General features: G+C 40.9%; 1 protein-coding gene across 1 annotated transcript in view; it reads right to left on the bottom strand.

Annotated features, from left to right (window-relative positions):
* Window positions 1-21670, bottom strand: part of zmat4a (zinc finger, matrin-type 4a) — a 160532-nt gene that overhangs the window by 87530 nt on the left and 51332 nt on the right. The window contains exon 3 of the mRNA XM_013136765.3: window positions 12688-12777. Within this exon, the coding sequence (XP_012992219.1) occupies window positions 12688-12777 (90 nt within the window). The remainder of the gene's footprint in view (window positions 1-12687; window positions 12778-21670) is intronic.

Genomic DNA, 21670 nt, shown 5'->3' on the forward strand with positions numbered 1-21670 from the left:
AATGGTCAGTGGCAAAAGCCATACATTTCATAGATGCTATTTGTGGTGGAGGTAAACTTAATAAGAAATGGTAATCTGTTTAACACAATGCTTAATGGTGTCTAGCGAAATATTCAGTGATGTTATTGCGTGACAAAATCATCTAATGTTGAGATGCTATACCGACACTTTTAATAGCGGGCTTGCTGAACTAGGCTTGCCTTGTTCCTTTTTGGGTTTTGTAATTGATTCAGGTACATTTTCATTACTACAATGTATTAATCATCATTTTGACCAAAATAAAAGCAATGCAATGCAATGCAAACTGGATTCAGTCAAAAGACAGGCCACTGACCACTTAATCTGAACTGTATTCAGTGACCCTTTGGTCATCTGCAAGTGTCAATATATTGATGCATAATGTATACAATGTACCCTTATAATCTCCACCTGGCCCAACCACTGGAGGACCGGTCACCCTTCAGTGTCAAACTCCTCTCTATATTTCTTCCTAGTTGCTCCCGAGCTTCCTTCCTAGGGGGTAGTATATTTTTTTCCACTCTGCTTCAATTTCTGGTTGTTGCTTGCCGGTTGGAGCGTCAGGTGTCAGTACAAACACTTTGTGACAACAGCTGAAAAATGTGTTTTCATAAAATAAATTTAATTGCAATAGAACAAATCATAAGAATGTTTAAGGATAAGGAAAATAATGTGTAAACTTGATTTCCTCAAATTGAATCAAACAACCAAATATTAAATTAGATTAAAATGTACTGTTTATGATATTTTTTAAAGAAAATTATTACAACAATTGACAGTGACCATCACAGATTGTGATTTCACTGCTTGCTTCCAGTGGAACTCATGGCAGACACATGCATAGTTTCATCACTATCCTCGAATCATGGAAGGTCCAAGTCATTAACATTAAATGAGAGAAAGCAGCCAAAGCAAACTGGGGTGGGGTGTTCTGGGATTTGCGTGTGATCTTTCCGATCACTATTCGTCTCTTATAAAAGGAAGGGAATGTCTCTGGATTTTTTCCCCATAGCCTTTCCTACTAAGGCAGCATTCTGTGCAATGTGGTGGATATTGCTAAAGGAGAAGTCAAGGCAACCAGGCATAAGGCTGCAGTCACTACGTGTTGAAGTCAAGGCAGTTTAGTAGTGTACACCTGTGCCATCTCCAATCAGCAGCTTGTGTTTGGTGGGCCTGCGTTCCTCGCTTGGCCTGCTCGCAATTCCAAGTAAGGAAGAACTCAAGGCCAATCATGTGGAAACAGACAGTCATCAACTGACACACAACATACAGATCCTCTGGCAATGCATCAGCGTGAGAACTATTTTGGGGACAGAGACTTACACATCAAACAAAGGCCTTAACAGCCAACACAAGTGACTAACATGCAGAAATTGGGTACAACGAAACCTGACAGCAGTGTCTTTTTTTCTCTTAACAGCTAGCCTTCAGTAATTGTTAAGTGCAAATAGGACAACAAATAGGACAACATAAGAATAACTTAAAACCATTAATTACTTAATGATATCCAAGCATGTTCATGACTAACGGATGCTTCCAGATGTTCTAAAGCAAGAAACCAGGAAAGCCTAGTTCAGCCAGACCGCAATATACTGTAGGCTCGCCCACGTGAAAGGCAGTGTCGCTAACCCCTACACCACAAAGCTCCAAGTTCATTGTGTGTCAGTATAGCCTCTATCCTGAACAAATCCTTGTTTGCCACTGGCAGTTTTAACAGCTTAGCCAGTAATAGGCTTTACCAGTATCTACTAACTTACTGGAATAGTCATAGTAATTGAGCAATTGCTAGCAAGTCTGTCAAAGCTATTTCATTTCAGGGCATAAGAACGTATTTTTTTCTTTCATGGCATGACAACATACTTTTATCTTTCATTCGCGAATGACAATGATACAATAACTATCAAGAAAGGTGACGATAACTAACTTTTTCATCAAGTGAAACGACGACAGAATCGTGGAAAATAAATAAATGTCACAAGATTTGAACTTGAACCTTCCACGTGAGAGGCACTGTCTTTAACCATAACGCCACAGCATTATGCATTGTGTTAAACACAATTGAGCATTGTGTTAAACTGACTAACGTTTCTTATTAAGTTTATCTCCACCAGAAAAAGCCTCTATGAGTTGTTAGCTTTTGCCACTGGCTGTTTGAACAGCTTATTAGCCAGTAATAGGCTTACTGGTATCAACTACCTTCTTAGGAATAATCATAAGAAATTAGCAATTACTAACGAGACTGAAGATGAACTTTTCCATACCAGAAACAGTCGCAATATAGCCATATACAATTTCAGGTTTCGGTTTTAGCCAGCAAAGTTTTCGTCAATACGAAACAATTCACAATGCCTACTTCGCAGTGAGGAGATACAAACTCAGGACCTATAGTTCACAAGTCTGCTTCTCTAACCACTACGCTATTTAACAAGAGTGTCCGGTTGGTCGTCCCTCAGTCCGTCAGTCAGGCGGTAAGAGACATTCGCTCTTCTTAGCCAGGTCCGCTTACGCGGTACGGCAAAAAAAAGAAAATCTGTACATAATGACTCTTTACATTTTGCTGCCTTTTAGTAGAAGTCTTCACAAATTAAAAGTGAAAGAATGTTATAGAAAATGTTCTTAATTATATACATATAGATATTTAATTTACACGGCTCAAAACATTTACAGGAACACATCACGTCTCATTGAATGAAAATATTTCAAAGATCAAGATTTTTACTGTATATTGTGCAATTTGTTGAGTACAAAATGATATAACAACGGTCAATGGAAACCAAAAACATCAACCAATTGAGAGCTGCATTCAAATTCACCCCGAAAATCTAAGCAAACAATTGAAATTAGAGGCTGTTCCAACCTGCATGAATTTTCACGGCAACTCATAATGTGACTCAGCGTGTATGGCTCCCACGTGCCTGTATGCACTCCCGAAACAACGACTGGCCATGCTCCTGATGAGATGGCAGATTATGTCCTGGGGGATCTCCTCCCATACCTGGATCAGGGCATTAGTGAGCTCCAGGACAGTCTGTGGCGCTACTTGGCGGTGTCGGATGCACCAATTGTAAAAAGGGCTTTATAAATAAATTTAATTGATTGATAAAAATTTTCTGTGATCTGTGCCACACTAGACCTTTTGTCGGTTCGGACCAGATGGGCTAGCCTTGATCGTTGCGCTTCGATGAGCCTTTGGCGCCCAACACCCAGTTGCCGCGTTTCCACTGGTGCCTAACAACTGTGTTTTACCCAGATTTGTTTCTGTTTCCACTGACACGGTCCAGTCGGCCACTAGGCCATGGCCGAGTAGCCCGGCTCTCACTTGGTGCCAACCCCCGGACTTTAGGAGGGATTTGCGGATTGACGTGTTTGCGTGGTGTGAAAACGCGACATGTTGTTCTATTCAAATGGCGATGTGTATCGTTTGCTTTAGGATTTTCGTAATGATTTCCAACCGATCTAACAAACAGATCCCTGATAAAATAAAACAAAATAAAGCAACAGTACAGGGAAGCAAATACTCAGAGCGGAAAGAGTTGGAACGACTGAAGGTGATACGATGCCATTGACTCAATAGAAAACGGTGCGCTGCGACTGAGACATAGCCTGCTGAAATTACCTCAGAATTCTCCCAAATCCTTCTATTAAAGGTATACTTCTTAAACTTTGAGGAAGAAATTAGTTTTATTACTAGTTTTATTAGTTGAAACGCCGTATTGTAAACAAACTGAGCATGGCATGTTTATTTTACTACCAGAAAAATATCCCCTTTTGTTTTTCGTAATAGGAAAACAAAACCTTTTGATAGTTTACTCCTCCCTCCCCACGTAAGCCCCTCCTTAATTCATTGGTACCAATAGTATAGTGGAAACAGGAAAGTCTGGAGCCAACATTAGCATAAATCACCGGTGTAGCCCTGATACCGGGATAAAGCACCAGTGGAAACACAGCATGTAGGTACTCAACACCGCTGACCGGGCGCACCCCACAAGCCTTGCCGTTTCAGAGATGCTCCGACCCAGTCGTCTGACCATAACAATTTATCAAAGTTGCTCAGGTCTTTACTCATGCCCATTTTTCCTGAATCCAACACACTGATTACGAGAACTGATTTTTCGCTTACTATCTAATCTACCAAAACCTTCCTATGTGCCCTTGTTAGGACATGATCAACATTATTCGCTTCACCTGTGAGTGGTCATAATGTCTTGGCTCATCAGTTTATGTGCACAAGACTAAATGTGCAAGGCAATTCTATAATACAAATTTTCTTCCTTGTCATTGTAAAGGATTTAGATAATATATTCATGAATTGCATCAAAGTTTGTTTATGAGGAGAAAAGTAGTCTGCCAAGTGTCTAATTGCGTAAACATGAAGTGATGCCGCCGGAGATGCCAGCATCTCTAGAGACCAGCAGATGCCAACCTATGTAGACATCAGCCCAGGGCCTGTTGCAGCTCTATGGTCTCCCTCCTCTGTCCCAGTCTCTCTGTCCATGTCTCTCCATTTCAGCCTTTCCATTCCTCTCTCCAACTCAGTCTCTCATTCAAACCTCTCAGTCTCTCACTTCTCCATCTCTCTCGGTTTGCTGCTGGGCCTAGATGTCCTGGGCAGTGATTCTCAGCAGGGAGGCAGAGGAGCCCCAGACACACAATTCCACATCCTGCTCTGTACAGGTAGGTAGTAAGGAGGAACCGGGCCCTGCTGTGACTGCGACCCTGTGTCTATTTGTAATAGATTACTCCTGTCTCCTTACCGGATGATCAGAGAGAGACAAGCAGCAGGAGGGGAATACAAAGTAATGATGTAACATGAAGTCAGAATGACTGTTGTCTAAATAGGGGTCCATAAACCTCTGTGCAAAACACAGCGCTTTCATCCAATTAGACAAATACAGAGCTACTCCTGTTTAAGCTAATTGTGCTTCTCTCATAAAATAAAACTAATTTCAAATACAAATTCTGGATGCCAAAAAACTAATGTGGAATATGTCAAAAAACTCTACATATGTTCTCTTCAAAACTGCAACATATGTTCATAAAACATACTAATTTTGATAAGAAAACAGTTTTTCCTGTAAACCCAAGGAGGACCAGATCGAAGCGAACATGATCTGGGATTTAATACACCATTCACTGGCCGTTCCACCTCCGCGAGAGCAGGTTACCACGGCGACATACTGCAGTCAGATTTACCCGCCTACATTTGTCAGCTGAGATGAGCTCAGCCAGGTGCAGACACAAACCACACTGACAGGCCAGACACCACAACACAGCCTCCCTCCCTCTGTCTCTCTCTGCAAACCTCCCCAGCTACCTCTTCACCATCCTCTCTGTCAACCTCCCAGGCGCCTTCCATTTCCCGCCATCATATTTTTAGATGTTGTCACCTTAAAGCAGTGCAATAGCCACAGCCCAGTCACAGCCAATCTTTGTTTCACAGCTCCCTACTTTCCCCAATAAACAAAATGTGTCCTTTTGGAAAGTACTGAAAAGGCCAGTGCATCATCAGTTCAAAACATATTTGTAAAAACAAGTAAGTCCAACCTTTAAGTTTACTGTCCCTCACAGCCTTTGTCTTTCCCACCTGCAATTACAGTGAATACAGAATGATTGTGCATAATTTGATAGATAACATTATGGTAACCATAGCCTTAAGCAAGGTGATAAAATTCACAGGATGATTTAACTTTTCTGCCAACTTATGATGTGGTCCGCCAGTGGGATTCATTCTGTGTGGAGAAGTAGAGGAGCTGATTGAAACTTTGAAAAGAGGGTTGTAGGTAGGCTAGCTTTGTTGCTGAAAACTGTAATCCAATGGAGGGGACGTGGGCAGGTACACTGAAGGGAGAAAGGAGCTAACCTATTGAGCAGATTTGATTACCAGGCTCTCTGTGATACTTAACTCTCTCATCAGTGAAGCAGACGAAATATTTCGGGAGAAACAGACAGAGAGATTGACATAGACAGATAAAGGACAGGCGAGAAAGAGAGATAGACAGAGGGAGGGAGGGAGGGAGGGAGGGAGGGAAGGAGGGAGGGAGGGAGGGAGGGAGGAAGGAAGGAAGGAAGGAAGGGAGGAAGGAAGGAAGGAAGGAAGGAAGGAAGGAAGGAAGGAAGGAAGGAAGGAAGGAAGGAAGGAAGGAAGGAAGGAAGGAAGGAAGGAAGGAAGGGAGGGAGGGAGGGAAGGAGGGAGAGAGGGAAGCCTAATGTACATATTCTTTTTTCTGCTCTCTGGTTCTCTGGCACACTGGAACACTTAAATCTCTCCCACGGCTGAAACCAGATCCTTCTCCTCTTTTCTCCTCCCTTGGAACTATATCTTTTGCAGCTGCCCATGAAGGGTTGATTTAAACACTATTAATTAAATAGGAGTAGGGCTCTGAGGAGATATTCAATCAGCCCAAAATTCGTCCCTTGTTGCTAATTGTATCCTCTGTAATGGCTTCTGCATTGAGTTACAGGGTCCAGAGCTAAGACATTTTTAACTGTCCTTTGGGGACATGTACCTATTAGTAACCAATGCTGCTAGGCTAATACAGTACAGATCCTATCAACACATGTGACAGCTTTTTCTGGCCATTTGCTGCTCTTTTTGTCCATGGCTGCATTGGCTGCAGAGTTTGTCCAGTATTTAGTAGTTACATCCAACTTGGTCAAACATATTCCCTATATTGTTAGCAATTAATCAAAGGGCCTCATTATTTAATGATAAGACTCAGAACTGAGATGCACGGTAATATAGAAGGCTGTGGCGCATACGCACCCACCCCCCACGAATCAGCATCGCCCCTATGCCCCCACAAATATCTGGTAGCTTCAGGAATCTTCCAGGGGCTTCCAGCTGGGCTAGCCATTCTAGTTGAAGAAACTAGAATATAAGACATGTTTTCAGTTATTTCACACTTTTTAGTTGAGTACATAATTCCACATGTGTTCATTCATAGTTTTGATGCCTTCAGTGAGAATCTACAATGTAAATAGTCATGAAGATAAAGGAAACGCATTGAATGAGAAGGTGTGTCCAAACCTTTGGCCGGTACTGAACCTCTTGGGATCTCATCAGAGGAGGTATTTAGGGGCTCCCTGGGGGCAGCTCGGGGCCAAGGCCAAGAGTAGCAGGCTGGAAGCCAAGGACAGATATGGAGGAAGATGGCCAAGAGATAGAGGGTGCGGGAGCAGTCTCCAAAGCTACGCTACTTGCACCCATTCCTCCCAAACCCCCAACGGGTGACTGCTCCAGAGTTGACAATGCCTCAAAACAGGGTTTGCCCTATAGTTTTCCCTTCTCCCTCACCTACTCCACTCAAAAATGATGCCCCTCCAGTGCCCTGAACACACACTCTGTGTCCATTCCTTGTGTCTCTCCCTGTTATAAAGGCCTTGCACATTTAACAAATACTCTCCTCCCCTTCTGATCCTGTGCAGCTCATTTGTTAGAGCAAAACACGTATAACGTCAGGGTAGGCTGAACCAAAAATGTACTGTAAATTGCTCTGGAAAAAGCTGTCTGTTCAATGTAAATCAGACCCCTAATATATAGGGAATATAATCCCTTTTGGAATGGATTCATGGCACTGGTGTAGCACAGTTTTTCTGCAGCCATGAACAGTTCTCTTGCTAACTAAAAAGTTATAGGTAAAGCAAAAAAAGCCTACACCTCTGTGGATAATTATGAAATACCACCCTAGCAGCCTACTATCAATGCATTTCCAATAAGCCTACGTAGCGTCCAATGCACTCTTCAAAGGCTCCTCGATCCAAGTCCAACTCAATTCAAGATCCTGTTTTTAACTTGATAGCAAATAAAAAAGCCTCATATAAATGAAAAAATAGTATCAGTCTAACTCACGTGCGCAGGTTATTGGACAACACACTTTACTGTCAGAATTATTTCGGCTTAATGGGTTATTATTTGCTCATACTTTCTCTTGTTACTGTAACCATGCCTAGATTATCAATGCTTATTAAGCAATCATTTAACAATGTGAAGTAAATCCATTTGAATATGATTCAATTCCCAGGCCAATTATTCAACTTGGCATTTCATTGATTAATAATGTTTGCATGCGTATCATGTCGTTGGAGTAGGAGATTCATTTACAGACATTCTTCATTTATTTGCATACTTGTACTGTACACTGGTCACATTTGAAGCGTGTACTTATGGAAATATTACAATACAGAAATACAGCTGAGTAAAGGCTTTTACTGCTGCTGCATATACTTCATAGGCAACGGCTAAATGAAAAGAGTATAGGCTGGGTGAATGGACCACAGTTGCAAAATGAACATCTGATCTCTCCAGGCCCAAACCCAAAAGAGCCCTATGGGGCTATCTTAAGGCTATCTTTTATCTTCAACCTAGGCTGAATATAAAACGACCAGCTAAATAAACCCATTATGCTCTATCCCGTCCCTACATCCTCTAACAACCGAACCAAATGTGAGCATGACCGTTTACATGCGGGGTCCTTTAAATAAAGTAATTGACAAACAATGGAAAACTAAGCACAAAGAACATTCAAAAACAAACAAAAAGTGCTCACTCTATATTCTCTGTTAGTAATATAGTGTAATAATCTGTAATATAAATATATTCCAGTCTTGTTTGCTGTACGTCAAAGCTGCTTTGCTTTTCATCCAAATTATCTCATCTCTGTAAAATGAAAGAGCATTCAATTATCTAGCATCTCTTTTTTGGGATTATACTGATATCAATCAGTAAGCTATGTGACATTATCAGACATTTCAAAAATGTGTTTGGTCGTGGTATGTTCAAGCCTGAAATATACTTGGTCTTTAAGACTAATATCTGTTGAGTCATGATAAACACTGCTTGCTTGGAGGTTATTAAATGGCAGCCTATTTCATATATGGATCATTCGTTCTGACCTAGACTATGGTCAAAAGTAAAGAAATAAATACTAAATAGGGTGCCATCAATTTGGGATGCCCCAGACATTTTTGGACAATACTGTCAAAACCCAGACTAAAGCCTTCCCTAAACTAAGCTGGATGACACAGTAGATCAACTTCTCTTCCTAGGACATTAGCTATATAAGGAAGACTAGAGCAGTTTACCGGTCTGGTGTGTGGCTCAGTGATGCTGCAGCATCCAGTACTATGAACACTGAGCATGAAAGCACAGCAAAATACCACAGCAGTTGGAAAGTAACAGATCATATAGCTTTAACACAGAGATCACATAGAATACCCTGATCCACAATACACAACAGCCGGCGCTTTGATCTTGAAAGCAGCAGAAAATTATGAAAAAAGTGTAATTGCCATAGCTACCTTCCCCTGCCTATTCTCCTAGTTGCCATTTTTTAAACCTGTTTATTTTTTGCAGTCTGTTCATGTAGTGAAAGTATTCTATGCTAACCCCCTGCCGTTGCTAATTGAGTGAAACATTTTAGTGATCTGTTTTTTCACATACTATAGAAAATATTTGTACCCTTCACTGAAAGACAGAGAAAGAAAAACAGAAAGAGACAGAGCAAACAAGAAAAAGTGTGAATGTGTTTGTGTGTATGTGTGTGAGAGAGAGGGAAACAGAGGAAATAGAATAGGAAAGACTACATCTCTCTCCCCAGACAAGTTCTTACCAGGTCAAAAGGACGAGATCTCCTTGACTGATAGCTGGCAGACTGAGACTAATCACAGCTGAGAACCGAGTTGAATGTTCATCTCCTGACTGATCTACACATAATGAAACACACACTACAGCAATAGGCTGTTCCTTACTGATATACATACAGTGGGGAGAACAAGTTTTTGATACACTGCCGATTTTGCAGGTTTTCCTAATTACAAAGCATGTAGAGGTTTTTATCATAGGTATACTTCAACTGTGAGAGACAGAATCTAAAAAAAAATCCAGAAAATCACATTGTATGATTTTTAAATAATTAATTTGCATTTTATTGCATGACATAAGTATTTGATCACCTACCAACCAATAAGAATTCCGGCTCTCACAGATCTGTTAGTTTTTCTTTAAGAAACCCTCCTGTTCTCCACTCATTACCTGTATTAACTGCACCTGTTTGAACTCGTTACCTGTATAAAAGACACCTGTCCACACACTCAATCAAACAGACTCACACCTATCCACAATGGCCAAGACCAGAGAGCTGTGTAAGGACATCAGGGATAAAATTGTAGACCTGCACAAGGCTGGGATGGGCTACAGGACAATAGGCAAGCAGCTTGTTGAGAAGGCAACAACTGTTGGCGCAATTATTAGAAAATGGAAGAAGTTCAAGATGACGGTCAATCTCCCTCAGTCTGGGGCTCCATGCAAGATCTCACCTCGTGGGACATCAATGATCATGAGGAAGGTGAGGAATTAGCCCAAAACTACACGGCAGGACTTGGTCAATGACCTGAAGAGAGCTGGGACCACAGTCTCAAAGAAAACCATTAGTAACACACTACGCCGTCATGGATTAAAATCCTGCAGCGCACGCAAGGTCCCCCTGCTCAAGCCAGCGCATGTCCAGGCCTGTCTGAACACTCGTCATGTTTAGAGGAAGAAGAAGGATGAGTACAACCCCAAGGACACCATCCCATCCGTGAAGATTGGAGATGGAAACATCATTCTTTGGGGATGCTTTTCTGCAAAGGGGACAGGACGACTGCATCGTATTGAGGGGAGGATGGATGGGACCATGTATCGCGGGATCTTGGCCAACAACCTCCTTCCCTCAGTAAGAGTATTGAAGATGGGTCGTGGCTGGGTCTTCCAGCATGACAACGACCCGAAACACACAGCCAGGGCAACTAAGGAGTGGCTCCGTAAGAAGCATCTCAAGGTCCTGGAGTGGCCTAGCCAGTCTCCAGACCTGAACCCAATAGAAAGTCTTGGGAGGGAGCTGAAAGTCTGTATTGCCCAGCGACAGCCCCAAAACCTGAAGGATCTAGAGAAGGTCTGTATGGAGGAGTGGGCCAAAATCCCTGCTGCAGTGTGTGCAAACCTGGTCAAGAACTACAGGAAACATATGATCTCTGTAATTGCAAACAAAGGTTTCTTAAGTTCTGCTTTTCTGATGTATCAAATACTTATGTCATGCTATAAAATGCAAATTAATTACTTAAAAATCATACAGTGTGATTTTATGGATTTTTGTTTTTGATTCCGTCACTCACAGTTGAAGAGTAACTGTGATAAACATTACAGACTTCTACATGCTTTGTAAGTGGGAAAACCTGCAAAATCAGCAGTGTATCATACTTGTTCTCCCCACTGTATGCACTGACTATAGAACACACACAACAGTAATAGACTGTTCCTTACTGATCTACACACTTATCATAATACACATACTACAGCAATAGGCTGTTCTTTACTGATCTACACAATGTGAAACACACTACAGCAATAGGCTATTCCTTACTGATATACATATGCACTGACTATAAAACACACCACAGCAGTAGGCGGTTCCTTACTGATCTACACACTATAAAACACACACTACAGCAATAAGCTGTTCCTTATTGATCTACACACTATAAAACACACTCTGCAGCAATAGGCTGATCTTTACAGATCTATACACTAACTTTAAAACACACACTACAGCAATAGGCTGTTCCTTATTGATCTACACACTATAAAACACACACTGCAGCAATAGGCTGATCTTTACTGATCTATACACTCACTTTAAAACACACACTGCAGCAATAGGCTGATCTTTCCTGGTCTATACACTCACTTTAAAACACACACTACAGCAATAGGCTGATCTTTACTGATGTAGACAATTCAGATTTGACACCATTGCAATGGCTCTGTACTTCAAGCCGCTTCACTCTCTCCTCACAATCTACCCACACACAAATGAATCTCAACACCAAATGTCAAACCTACATTATGTAAATGCATTCCCCCACAAAACTATAATAATAAAAATAATAATGCATTCAGCTTTCATAATGCTGCATATTACAAAAATACAAATACTGAAACTGTGCAAAAAGATTATAAAACTCTGCAGGTTTTATCCTGCTGCTGAAGGGAAATAACACCTGCAAATAGATTATGAACTGCATATCTGTCTTCACTCAGCTTTTGCTTAGGTTACGATTCTGCACAGACTGTAGCACAACCCCAATTTCACACCATCACCATCACCCATTTCCCCTGTAGTTTCTTTCAGGCAAGAAGAGTTTGAGCACACTCATACCAATCAAAACGTATCGACCGGGGGGCTGACAGCAAAGCATAATTGCAGTTGTCAAAAATGGAATGTACTCTGATTTACATTGGAGAGAAGTGATGTATCTCCCCCCCTCTCTTTCTCAACGTGCTCTTTTCACTTGACAGGAAGCTGCTCTGCTTCGGCTGGCATCCTGGAATTCTAGCTTTCAGTTCATTGTCACTTTTCTAAGTGTTGGTTTAATTTAGAAAACCAAAAAAAGAGTTGCTACTTTTTTTTATTCACCAATCTGACAACAGGTCAGGGGATCAGGACACAGTGGTAGGAATCCATGTACAGGGTTCTCCATTAGTGGTGTTGCTTGACAGCTCTCTTGACTGTGAGTGAGTGCAGGCAGAAATATGACGAGATGAGTTTGTATCCATAGGGCTATGGGATTTGAACAAGCATACACACACACATGACGGGGAGATTTATAATTTACCAAGGCTGCTGTACTCACATTGTCTGTTCTGAGTTTTTTAGCTGGGCAGCCTCCATCCACGGGATGCAGCATGTAATACAGTCGTACTTTATTGGCATGTTTCCGACTCTAGAAGGAAAATGAGAGATCGGTCAAACGCAATAAATTGAAAACATATAAAAAATATAGGAGCATACTGTATAACATTCTGATATAGTTTCTTTTCAAATGGAAGGATACTGGAAGAATTTCATAGTGTTATATTGGAATTTTACTGCAGATCATAGTTCCCCCGTCAGACAGTAAGATTGAATCCCTATTTGGGACCCAGGCATGATATGACACTGGATTCAATATAAAAATAATTTCTTCCTGAAAAGTTGTAAGATGCCTTCATATCACAGACCCATCGATCCCTCATCTTAGAAAGCAGACCGACAGAGCTGTGGGGGGATGGAGGGATGGACAGAGGATGAAGGAGAGAGCAGGAGGAAAGGGAAGAAGGCAATCAATTCCCCCTTCAGTTTCTAAAACTGACAACTACCCCAAAAAATATAAAAGGTGTCAAAGCATTCAGGTGAGAAGCACCAGTGAAGCGCTGTGACATGAGAAAATTCCAATAATGTTTATTAATTTAATCTCAAAAATAGATTGATAACTTCTTGACAAGAGAAGAATAGCTTGAGAGAGGAACAGATTTGCCCTTCTTTTCTGACAAGCGTGATGTACACTGCAATCAAGGTTTGCAATCAGTTGCATCAAGTTTTTCTTCATGCTTGATTGTGTGCTCCAAAGGTTGTGTTTAGTGGTCAGCATTGGCATGAGGGTGATTCAAGCGCCTTGAATATTATATCACCACACAAAATCACAACATGTAAACTATAATGGAAATTCAATTGTTATTGTTGCATCTAAAATCAAAATCTCTATGATCAAAATGTATAGCATTGCATGTATTTGTCATTTGGAATGTTTTCAAATCATTCTTCTAATCTACTGTACATCCCAAGGAAATGTTTCCAATGCTGTTGCAGAAGGGTGAAAAAGAGTTACACCTCTGGATTATCTGCTGTTAAACCTTTTCAGAAAGTAAGTAACCAATGTATATCACAAATCAGGAAAGCAGAATCAGACTGCAATGTCATCTGAAAAATAGCATTCACCCTTCACCTTAACAAACTGTCCTAGATGTCCTATCACTGATAAAAATGCAATTCAAGATGTGTTTAATCACCACTTTATCGCATATGGGTATGGAACACCTGTCATTCAAATTTGGCCTTGTGGAAGGGACTTCACTGAATTACGTTTTTGTAATGAGTTCATGTTAGGGAATAACAATACTGAGAGGCCTGGCTCCAGATGGACACAGGACTCAGACACACAGTCCATAATTGCAAAAACGTACAACTGCGAACAAAATCCTTAAAGTCCTACGTTCCAGCTACTTAATTAGCAGATTACATATCAGAGCTAGCAAGCTAATGGCCTCAATGAGAATAAAGCTTGTCAAAGAATTTATCCCAATAAAATGCACAAACACTATCTCTTCTTTGCCAGGATGTAGGACAGTTACACTTACACAAGAGCACTACACTGTAATGGTCTTTCTGAAGCTGGTTATCTGAATGTTCAGGAAATAATCAGCATGGAGTGGAAATAAGACAGAATCTGTCACAATGCTAATTCCACACTGTGAATGGCCATTTCACCCCCTTTCAATCCTTTTACCTGGGTATGTATTTTGCTGTTAAGTATGATCATGTCAAGACTCATTTGGAGTGCATTACGATAAACTGTTGGCTGCATAGAGGGATACAGAAGAAAGTATGACTGTGTAACCATATAATTGCAACTGTAGTTATTGGCTTTTTGTCTAAAGGCTTTTTGCCTTGCCTGGTAGGCTAGACTTTAAAATGAAGTATAAAAATAACTAGCTAACTAATGTAAGGTTGCTGGGGTGTCAAACGAATGAGTTAGCAAATGTTAGCTTTGCTAGCTAATTACAATACTGCCATCACTCTAAATCATTTGGATGTCATGATAATGAAGGCAATGTTGTTTTCTACTAAATATATAACCAGTACAGCAATGTCAGTGTATTTCTAATTTAGATTTAATAGCAATTAGCCCCATACATCCAATCAAGGTGCAAATCCATGAACAGGACATCAGTGAACATATTGTCCTACACTTCTGATATTTTACCCATTGTATTAGCATAACCACTGATCTCAATCAGTTTCAAGTAAACAGTTTTGTTTTGAATGAGCAGACACACTTTTTTTTTTAACTTCTGGATGTAGAGGCAGCTGCTCTTGGTGTGACCAGCAGATGTTCTATATACAGCTATGCAAGCACACATGTTAATTGATGTTTTGGGTCTCTGCATGTGCCAATTAACATAATTTTGAAAATGCTGTTCTCACCAGTAAAACACATTCTTCCCCCAAGTTTTGTCAAATCATGCATAGTTGGGCCAGAAAAACCTTCTTTGACACCTGTGAACGAACAAACAGACCAGACCCATTACACTGTCCCCCTTCAGATTTCATCAGTGGGGGACAATAAGGAGAGAAGCTTTCTTGAACAAAGTCACTGTGTATCCTTAATTGCTGTTACGGCATGCATTTTGCGCACTGCATCAAAACCATCTTACACATTTTTTTTTGTTGTAAACCCAACAGCCATACGTGGAATATCAGTGGCATACAAGACACACACAGAGGGCGTAATGGAGAGTGGTTATTTTCCAGTTCAGGCAAAGGCTACTGAGCCCCTGACTTATGGTGTTTTTAGAAGCATTGTTGAATATTCAGCATCATTCCTTTCTGTCTAAGACTGAATTTTACATTTTTATCAATCAGGGTTTAGGCCAGGGCAAGGCACCAATCTCAGTCTAAAGACCTACCTAAGGCTTTTGACAAAGTTAATCATTCCATGTATTTGAAAAAGTTTACATTTTTAAGTTTATGTTTATAACTATGCCTGTTTGTGATATCAGAACTACATCCATGGCAGAAGACAAGCTATTTAAGGTTTGAATATTTAATCTGAGTATCTTGAAGTGCATATAGTGGAACCATATGGTTTGATATAGGGTCCACTATTGTCACATAGTTTGTTATTGACATTAGAAATACTGTGAATAATATTAAAATAAATGTTTATGCTGATGATACAGAATTCCAGTAAAAAGGAATTCTAAATTACAGAGATCTCTCAGTTCGTAAATGTGCTTAAAACAACAAGACCACATTTAAGGACCCCTCATTTGAATTACTTTTAATTTACCACCCAGGACATCACTTACCAAAATTAAAACCCTAAAATACAGCACAAAAACTGAAGATTACATAGGAATAGATTTGCCGATAGCTACAGAACTACAGTACGTAAAACCATCATCAATTTCCATGCCCCATAATAGAGGAATAAAATCAGGCTTAAATGCCTTGTGTCTTTAAGCAAATGAGTAGCATTACTGGAAGTTATGCTGTTTCAGCTTTCATTTAGAGAAAATAAAAAAACACTGTAAGTCTGAACACTTACTACATAAAATGCATACCGACATGTCAGAAAAACAGACTTAAATATATGGAGGCAAATATTGAGGCCATGTGAGCAAGAACAGTGTGAGTAGATGTGGATTGTCTGTGTCTGAAAATTGATGGATTGTTTAGTCATTAGGTTTTTGCCCATAGCCGTAACCATAGAGACAGAGATAAATACAGATATCACAATCTATATAGATCGTTCACAGTATATAAGTTTGCATCTCAAATGACACCTGTCCCCCATACTTGTATCAGAACATTTGACCAGGGCCCAAATGACTCACATCATGTGTAGTGAACAGTAGGAATAAGGGTGCCATTTTGGACAGAGTTGTGGAGAAGTGGCAGACAAACGCATCACGTCAGCTGAGATGAGGAAATTGACAGAAATATATCTATTGTAGAGCTGCACAATATATAGTTTCAGCATTGACATTGCGATGTACGCATCCCCAATAGTCACATCGCAGAACGTGCGATTTAGTAAGGTAAACATATATCAGTCTACCATATATATTTGTTTCAAATGGAAAACTAGCATTATGTCTGTCTGAAATAAGGTCATTTACTCTGATTTATGGGTAACTGGATACACAGTTGATTATTATTATTATTATTATCCAGGCTCTACTTGCGCATGACGAAATGATGAGCGAGGAACAGGCAAAAAAGACCCATATTGAGAATTTGGTTGCAAAAAATCTATTTCGGATGCATTTGCCAGTATTACACCATACGAGAAAGGATCAAGACGGCAGAGAGAAATCACAGATTCAATAACACTTAACGTCGCCAAAGACATGATACCAATTACACGGTTAACAAAGAGGGTTTTAAAAACATGATCCGGTCACTTGATAAGGTAATGCCATCAACTATTTTTCTCAAGTTGCCATCCCAGAGCTGTATGAGAAATGCAAGACACAAGTTGAAACAGAGCTGTCACAAGTGGAATATTGTACAGCGACAGCAGACTTGTGGTCCAGCTGGACAACACAGCCCTACATACGTCTGACTGTACACTTTATTAATGAGGACTTCCACCTGAAAAGTCGCTGTTTGAGAGAAGTTTTAGCCTATTGGGGCCTAGATGAGAGTCGTCTAGTCTGTATAACAACAGACAAGGCCGCGAACATTGTGAAGGCTGCCCCTGAACAAGTGGACCAGATTGCAGTGCTTTGGCCACAGACTGCATCTTATGCCCAATTGTGCATTCTATTTTACTACTGTGTCTATTGCTATACTATTACTGTTACATATTATTACCTAGCAACCTGTTCTGAAATGAAAGTTTCAAACATTTTAATTGTAGAGGATGGGGCTGGGGAAGAATGAAGGATACAGACTGTCAGGTTGATACCCAAAGCTCTTTCTGAAGACATCCTGTATTATATATCGCAGAAAATAAAATATTGCAATGTCAGTTATTTCCAATATCGTGCAACCCTAATCTATTTGTCCTTTCTGCCTTTCTTGATTCCCTCAGGGCTACTGCACAATGAGTCAATCACGCTGTGAACAGCTGGGAAAGAAACAATCAGGCATTATATTAGTGGCAGGGGGAAGATTGCTGACGCTCCAACTAGAGAGAGGGATGGAATTAAACAATCATTCTCTCAAGCAATTTCTGAAGAAGACTGCTCTAAAAGCATTCCCATTTGTCCTAAACCTTTTTACATCATGAGGTTAACACTATTCTCCTTTGCATCCATCTGAATGCACTACGAGTTCCTTTGCTCTGAGGCAATACCCACTGTTCTGATGAAAACGTGAACTTCTACTAACTACAGCATGGGAACACAGCCTCTAGTTCAAAGAACTGCAATAATGCCAAAAGAGGACTCAAGGCACTGAGAGACAGCCTACACCCCTAGGGAATCTGAAATACATCAGTGTGTCCGTGGATTTATTACTGTATGCCTGTATCTAAAACAGTACCCCTATTGAATATTTAGTGTAACACTTCTGACCAATGCCCTTAAGGCTATGGAGAAAAGTAGTGCCTTTTTTAAGGGAAAGGGACACACACTATAACTTGGAAACCTTGGAAAACTAACAGATGTGAATGCTGTAATCAGTATTGCTATTATAGTGGTCTCAGTAACCTCTTAAACACTTTAAAGCTGTCCTTTATCACACCAATGTCCTGACCAAAGTGAAGTACCGTTATGCCTTCTCATTGCAGTTGTTAGAATTTTACCATTAAGGAGAACTATCACATACTGGCAACCATAGCAATGTTAGAAGCTTGAATTCGGACGCAATTATCAAGCAAAAGGGAAAATAAAAGGGGAAAAAAGCATCTGTGCCACCAGGCAGAAATGGTAGTAGTAGTTTTAACTTCACATAATCCCTGCACCCAAACAACTTTCTCATGGTTACTGGAAAGTAATCCTCAACTTGGATCCGACAACTTTAAAGGGTTTTTCTTTCACACTGCATAATGAGTCGGCGTTGGAGCCATATTCATCAGCGACTCCACAGCCTGCAATATTAAAATGAAGACTAATTCAGTAATCATACATTGTTTACTAGGGACCAAGACTACATAGAGGACAGTCTGGGGTTGGTGCCAGCAAACCGGCAAGTATAGAGACTTTGGAGATTTCTTCATCCACGTTGGCACAAACAATGTTAGGATGAAACAGTGAGAGGTTACAAAGCAGAATACAGCTTCAACATGTAAACTAGCTAGGAAGATGTGTCTCCGGCCCCCTCCCAGTTAGAGGTCGTGATGAAACCTACAGCAGACTCAAACGCTGGCTGAAAACAGAGGTTTTTTTGCAGCAGATAGTTTGTAGATAACTGGCTTACTTTCTGGGACTCTGGGAAATATGGCAAAGAGGCAAAACATTTTTTTTCCTTTTAAACTCAGAAGGTCCCAAGTAACGAGGAGATTTGCTGTCCGATCTAACAATGCATCTTGACGATTGCACTGTCATCTCTGAGTTGACTGTGGAGACCTCTGAAGTGCTCTGGATCTCTCTTTTGATGAACATATACATGATATTTCCATTCCAGCTTTTTTCCCATCTCTGGAACACTGCAAAAATTCATTGTCAACAAATGATGCAAAGCTAATCCATTTCAAGATTAGTCTATCACAATGCTTTATTCTCTGGCAACCCTGATAAGCAACTTAGATTCAGTGCTAAAAACTGTACGTCTGCTAGGCTCTTGACAAAAACCAAACAATTTCAATACATTACTTTAGTGCCTCTATACTGGCTGCCTCAATCTTAACCATTAAGTCATTACTGGAAGACTAATTTCTTAGTCTCCAGTGGGGTGAATGAAGTCTTTCGACATTGTTTTTGACAACTTTCACCCTCCATTGTAAGGATGCCTTGGGAGACACTATTCGCATTGCCGACTAGTGGTGCCTGGAGCTGGCGTCAGAGTCGTAAAAAAAGGCGTGGGAAGCGTGGAGGCACCCGGGCCAGGCTAATGCTTGCCCCACATCGGCCTTGACTACCTAGCCTTTTACACGCTACCGGATGGTCACTGGCGAACAAATTGGACAAAACAAGACTACGAATCATAGACCACATAGAGTAGTATTGAAGTGGACTGCGGTAAGACAAGAGGTGGTGGGCTGTGCATTTATGTAAACAAAACATGGTGTACACTAGCTTAACCGGGAGTCATTGCTCAACCAGTCTGAAATACCTGATGATTAGATACAGGCCTTTTTACTTAGCCCGGGTATTTACATCTATTGTTGTTATGGCAGTCAACATACCCCCTGGATGTTAATGCTAAGCTACAGTAGTAATGAAAGTACTTAGCAAACAGCAGACAGAACACCCAGATGGTGTTTTGGTGATTGTTGGGGGCTTCAATCATTCAAATCTTCTATTTTTCCCAAATTCTACCAAAATGTATCCTGCCCCTCCAAAGGAGACAATACACTGGACCCTATGTACACAAACAACTCCTTACAAAGCCATTCCCCTACCCCACCTGGGGCAATCTGACCATCTCTCACTATTTCTACTCCCCAAGTAGCTACAAAGTGTGGCCAGAAGGGTCAGACTCACTTGTTTGTCACTCAAGCCACCCTTGACCTCCATACTGACATCTAAACATACACTTCCTCCGTTCTGTATTACATCAACATCTGCACCAACAATGTCACCACGCATAAACTAATATGCGTGGTGACATTGCTTTTACATCCTACAGCTCATCCAGGGCCAACATGAAAAGGGGCGTCAAGATGGCTAAAAATGACCACAAACTGCGGATTGAGGAGCATTTCAACACCAACGCATGTGGCAGGGCATCCGAGCCATCACTGACTACCAGCTGAAGAACCCTACCCCCACAGCCAACGACGTCTCCTTCACCGACGAGTTGGACAGGTTCTACGCACGCTTCGACAGGGACAACAAAGAGCCCCCCCCCCCCCCCCCCCTCCAGACTATCCACCACAGATGTGTCGTCTGCACTGAACAGGGTGAATGCACGCAAGGCTGCTGGTCCTGATGGCGTCCCCGGGCTTGTGCTCAGTGGACGTGCTGGGTAGCTGGCCGAGGTCTTTACCGACATGTTTTACCAACATGTCACTGTCCCAGGCATTTGTCCCAACGGGCTTCAATCATTGTGCCAGTGCTGAAGCAGTCGACCGCATCTAGCTATAATACTTATGCAATAAAATGCAAATTAATTATTCCATACAATTTTTGTTTTAGATTCTCCCACAGTTGAAGTGTACCTATGATAAAAATTACAGACCTCTACATGCTTTGTAAGAAGAAAAACCTGCAAAATCGGCAGTGTATCAAATACTTCTCATCCAATATAACGCTGCTGATTTCTCTGACCCAGAGAACTCTCTGACCCATCACTCACCATAACCCTTGCCTCTCAGGTCCTTGTTGCACTACTCACTTGTACTTTTTTGAGACTGCTTTGAGAAGCCTGATAATGGTGGTTTTCAGTTGTTGCAGGTACGTGTCTACCTGATCAGAAACCTCACCACTGTGATCCCTGCATTTCAGTTACACATGCACCTTTTATATTCAATTTGCCTCTTTGCACATTTAGATTTTGCACACTTAGAATTGCCATTGTGCTTGCATTTGTACAGTTGTTACACACAGGTCTACCTCGAGGATCTTAGCGCTGCTATCTCTGCACCCCAGTTGCTCATGCTACCCAACAACATTACTCCTTCATTTGCCTCATTTGTACACCTAGAATGCTATTTAGAAATGTGTACCGGAACAACTATTATCCCACTTGTAACATTCACTATTTACCTAAAATCGGTGAACTTTCTGCCCTCCTGTATTTGGCTTAATAGCACATTTTGTATTGCCATTTGACACTGCATTTGCCTTCATTGCACATCTACACATTCCACTTGTAATTGACATATACTTAATACTTGTAAATACTTGTAATTTTTCTGCCCTCTATTTGCACTTCTGGTTAGATGCTAACTGCATTTCATTGTACTG

This window comes from Esox lucius, chromosome 13, assembly GCF_011004845.1.
Source record: "Esox lucius isolate fEsoLuc1 chromosome 13, fEsoLuc1.pri, whole genome shotgun sequence".
NCBI classification, from domain to species: domain Eukaryota; kingdom Metazoa; phylum Chordata; class Actinopteri; order Esociformes; family Esocidae; genus Esox; species Esox lucius.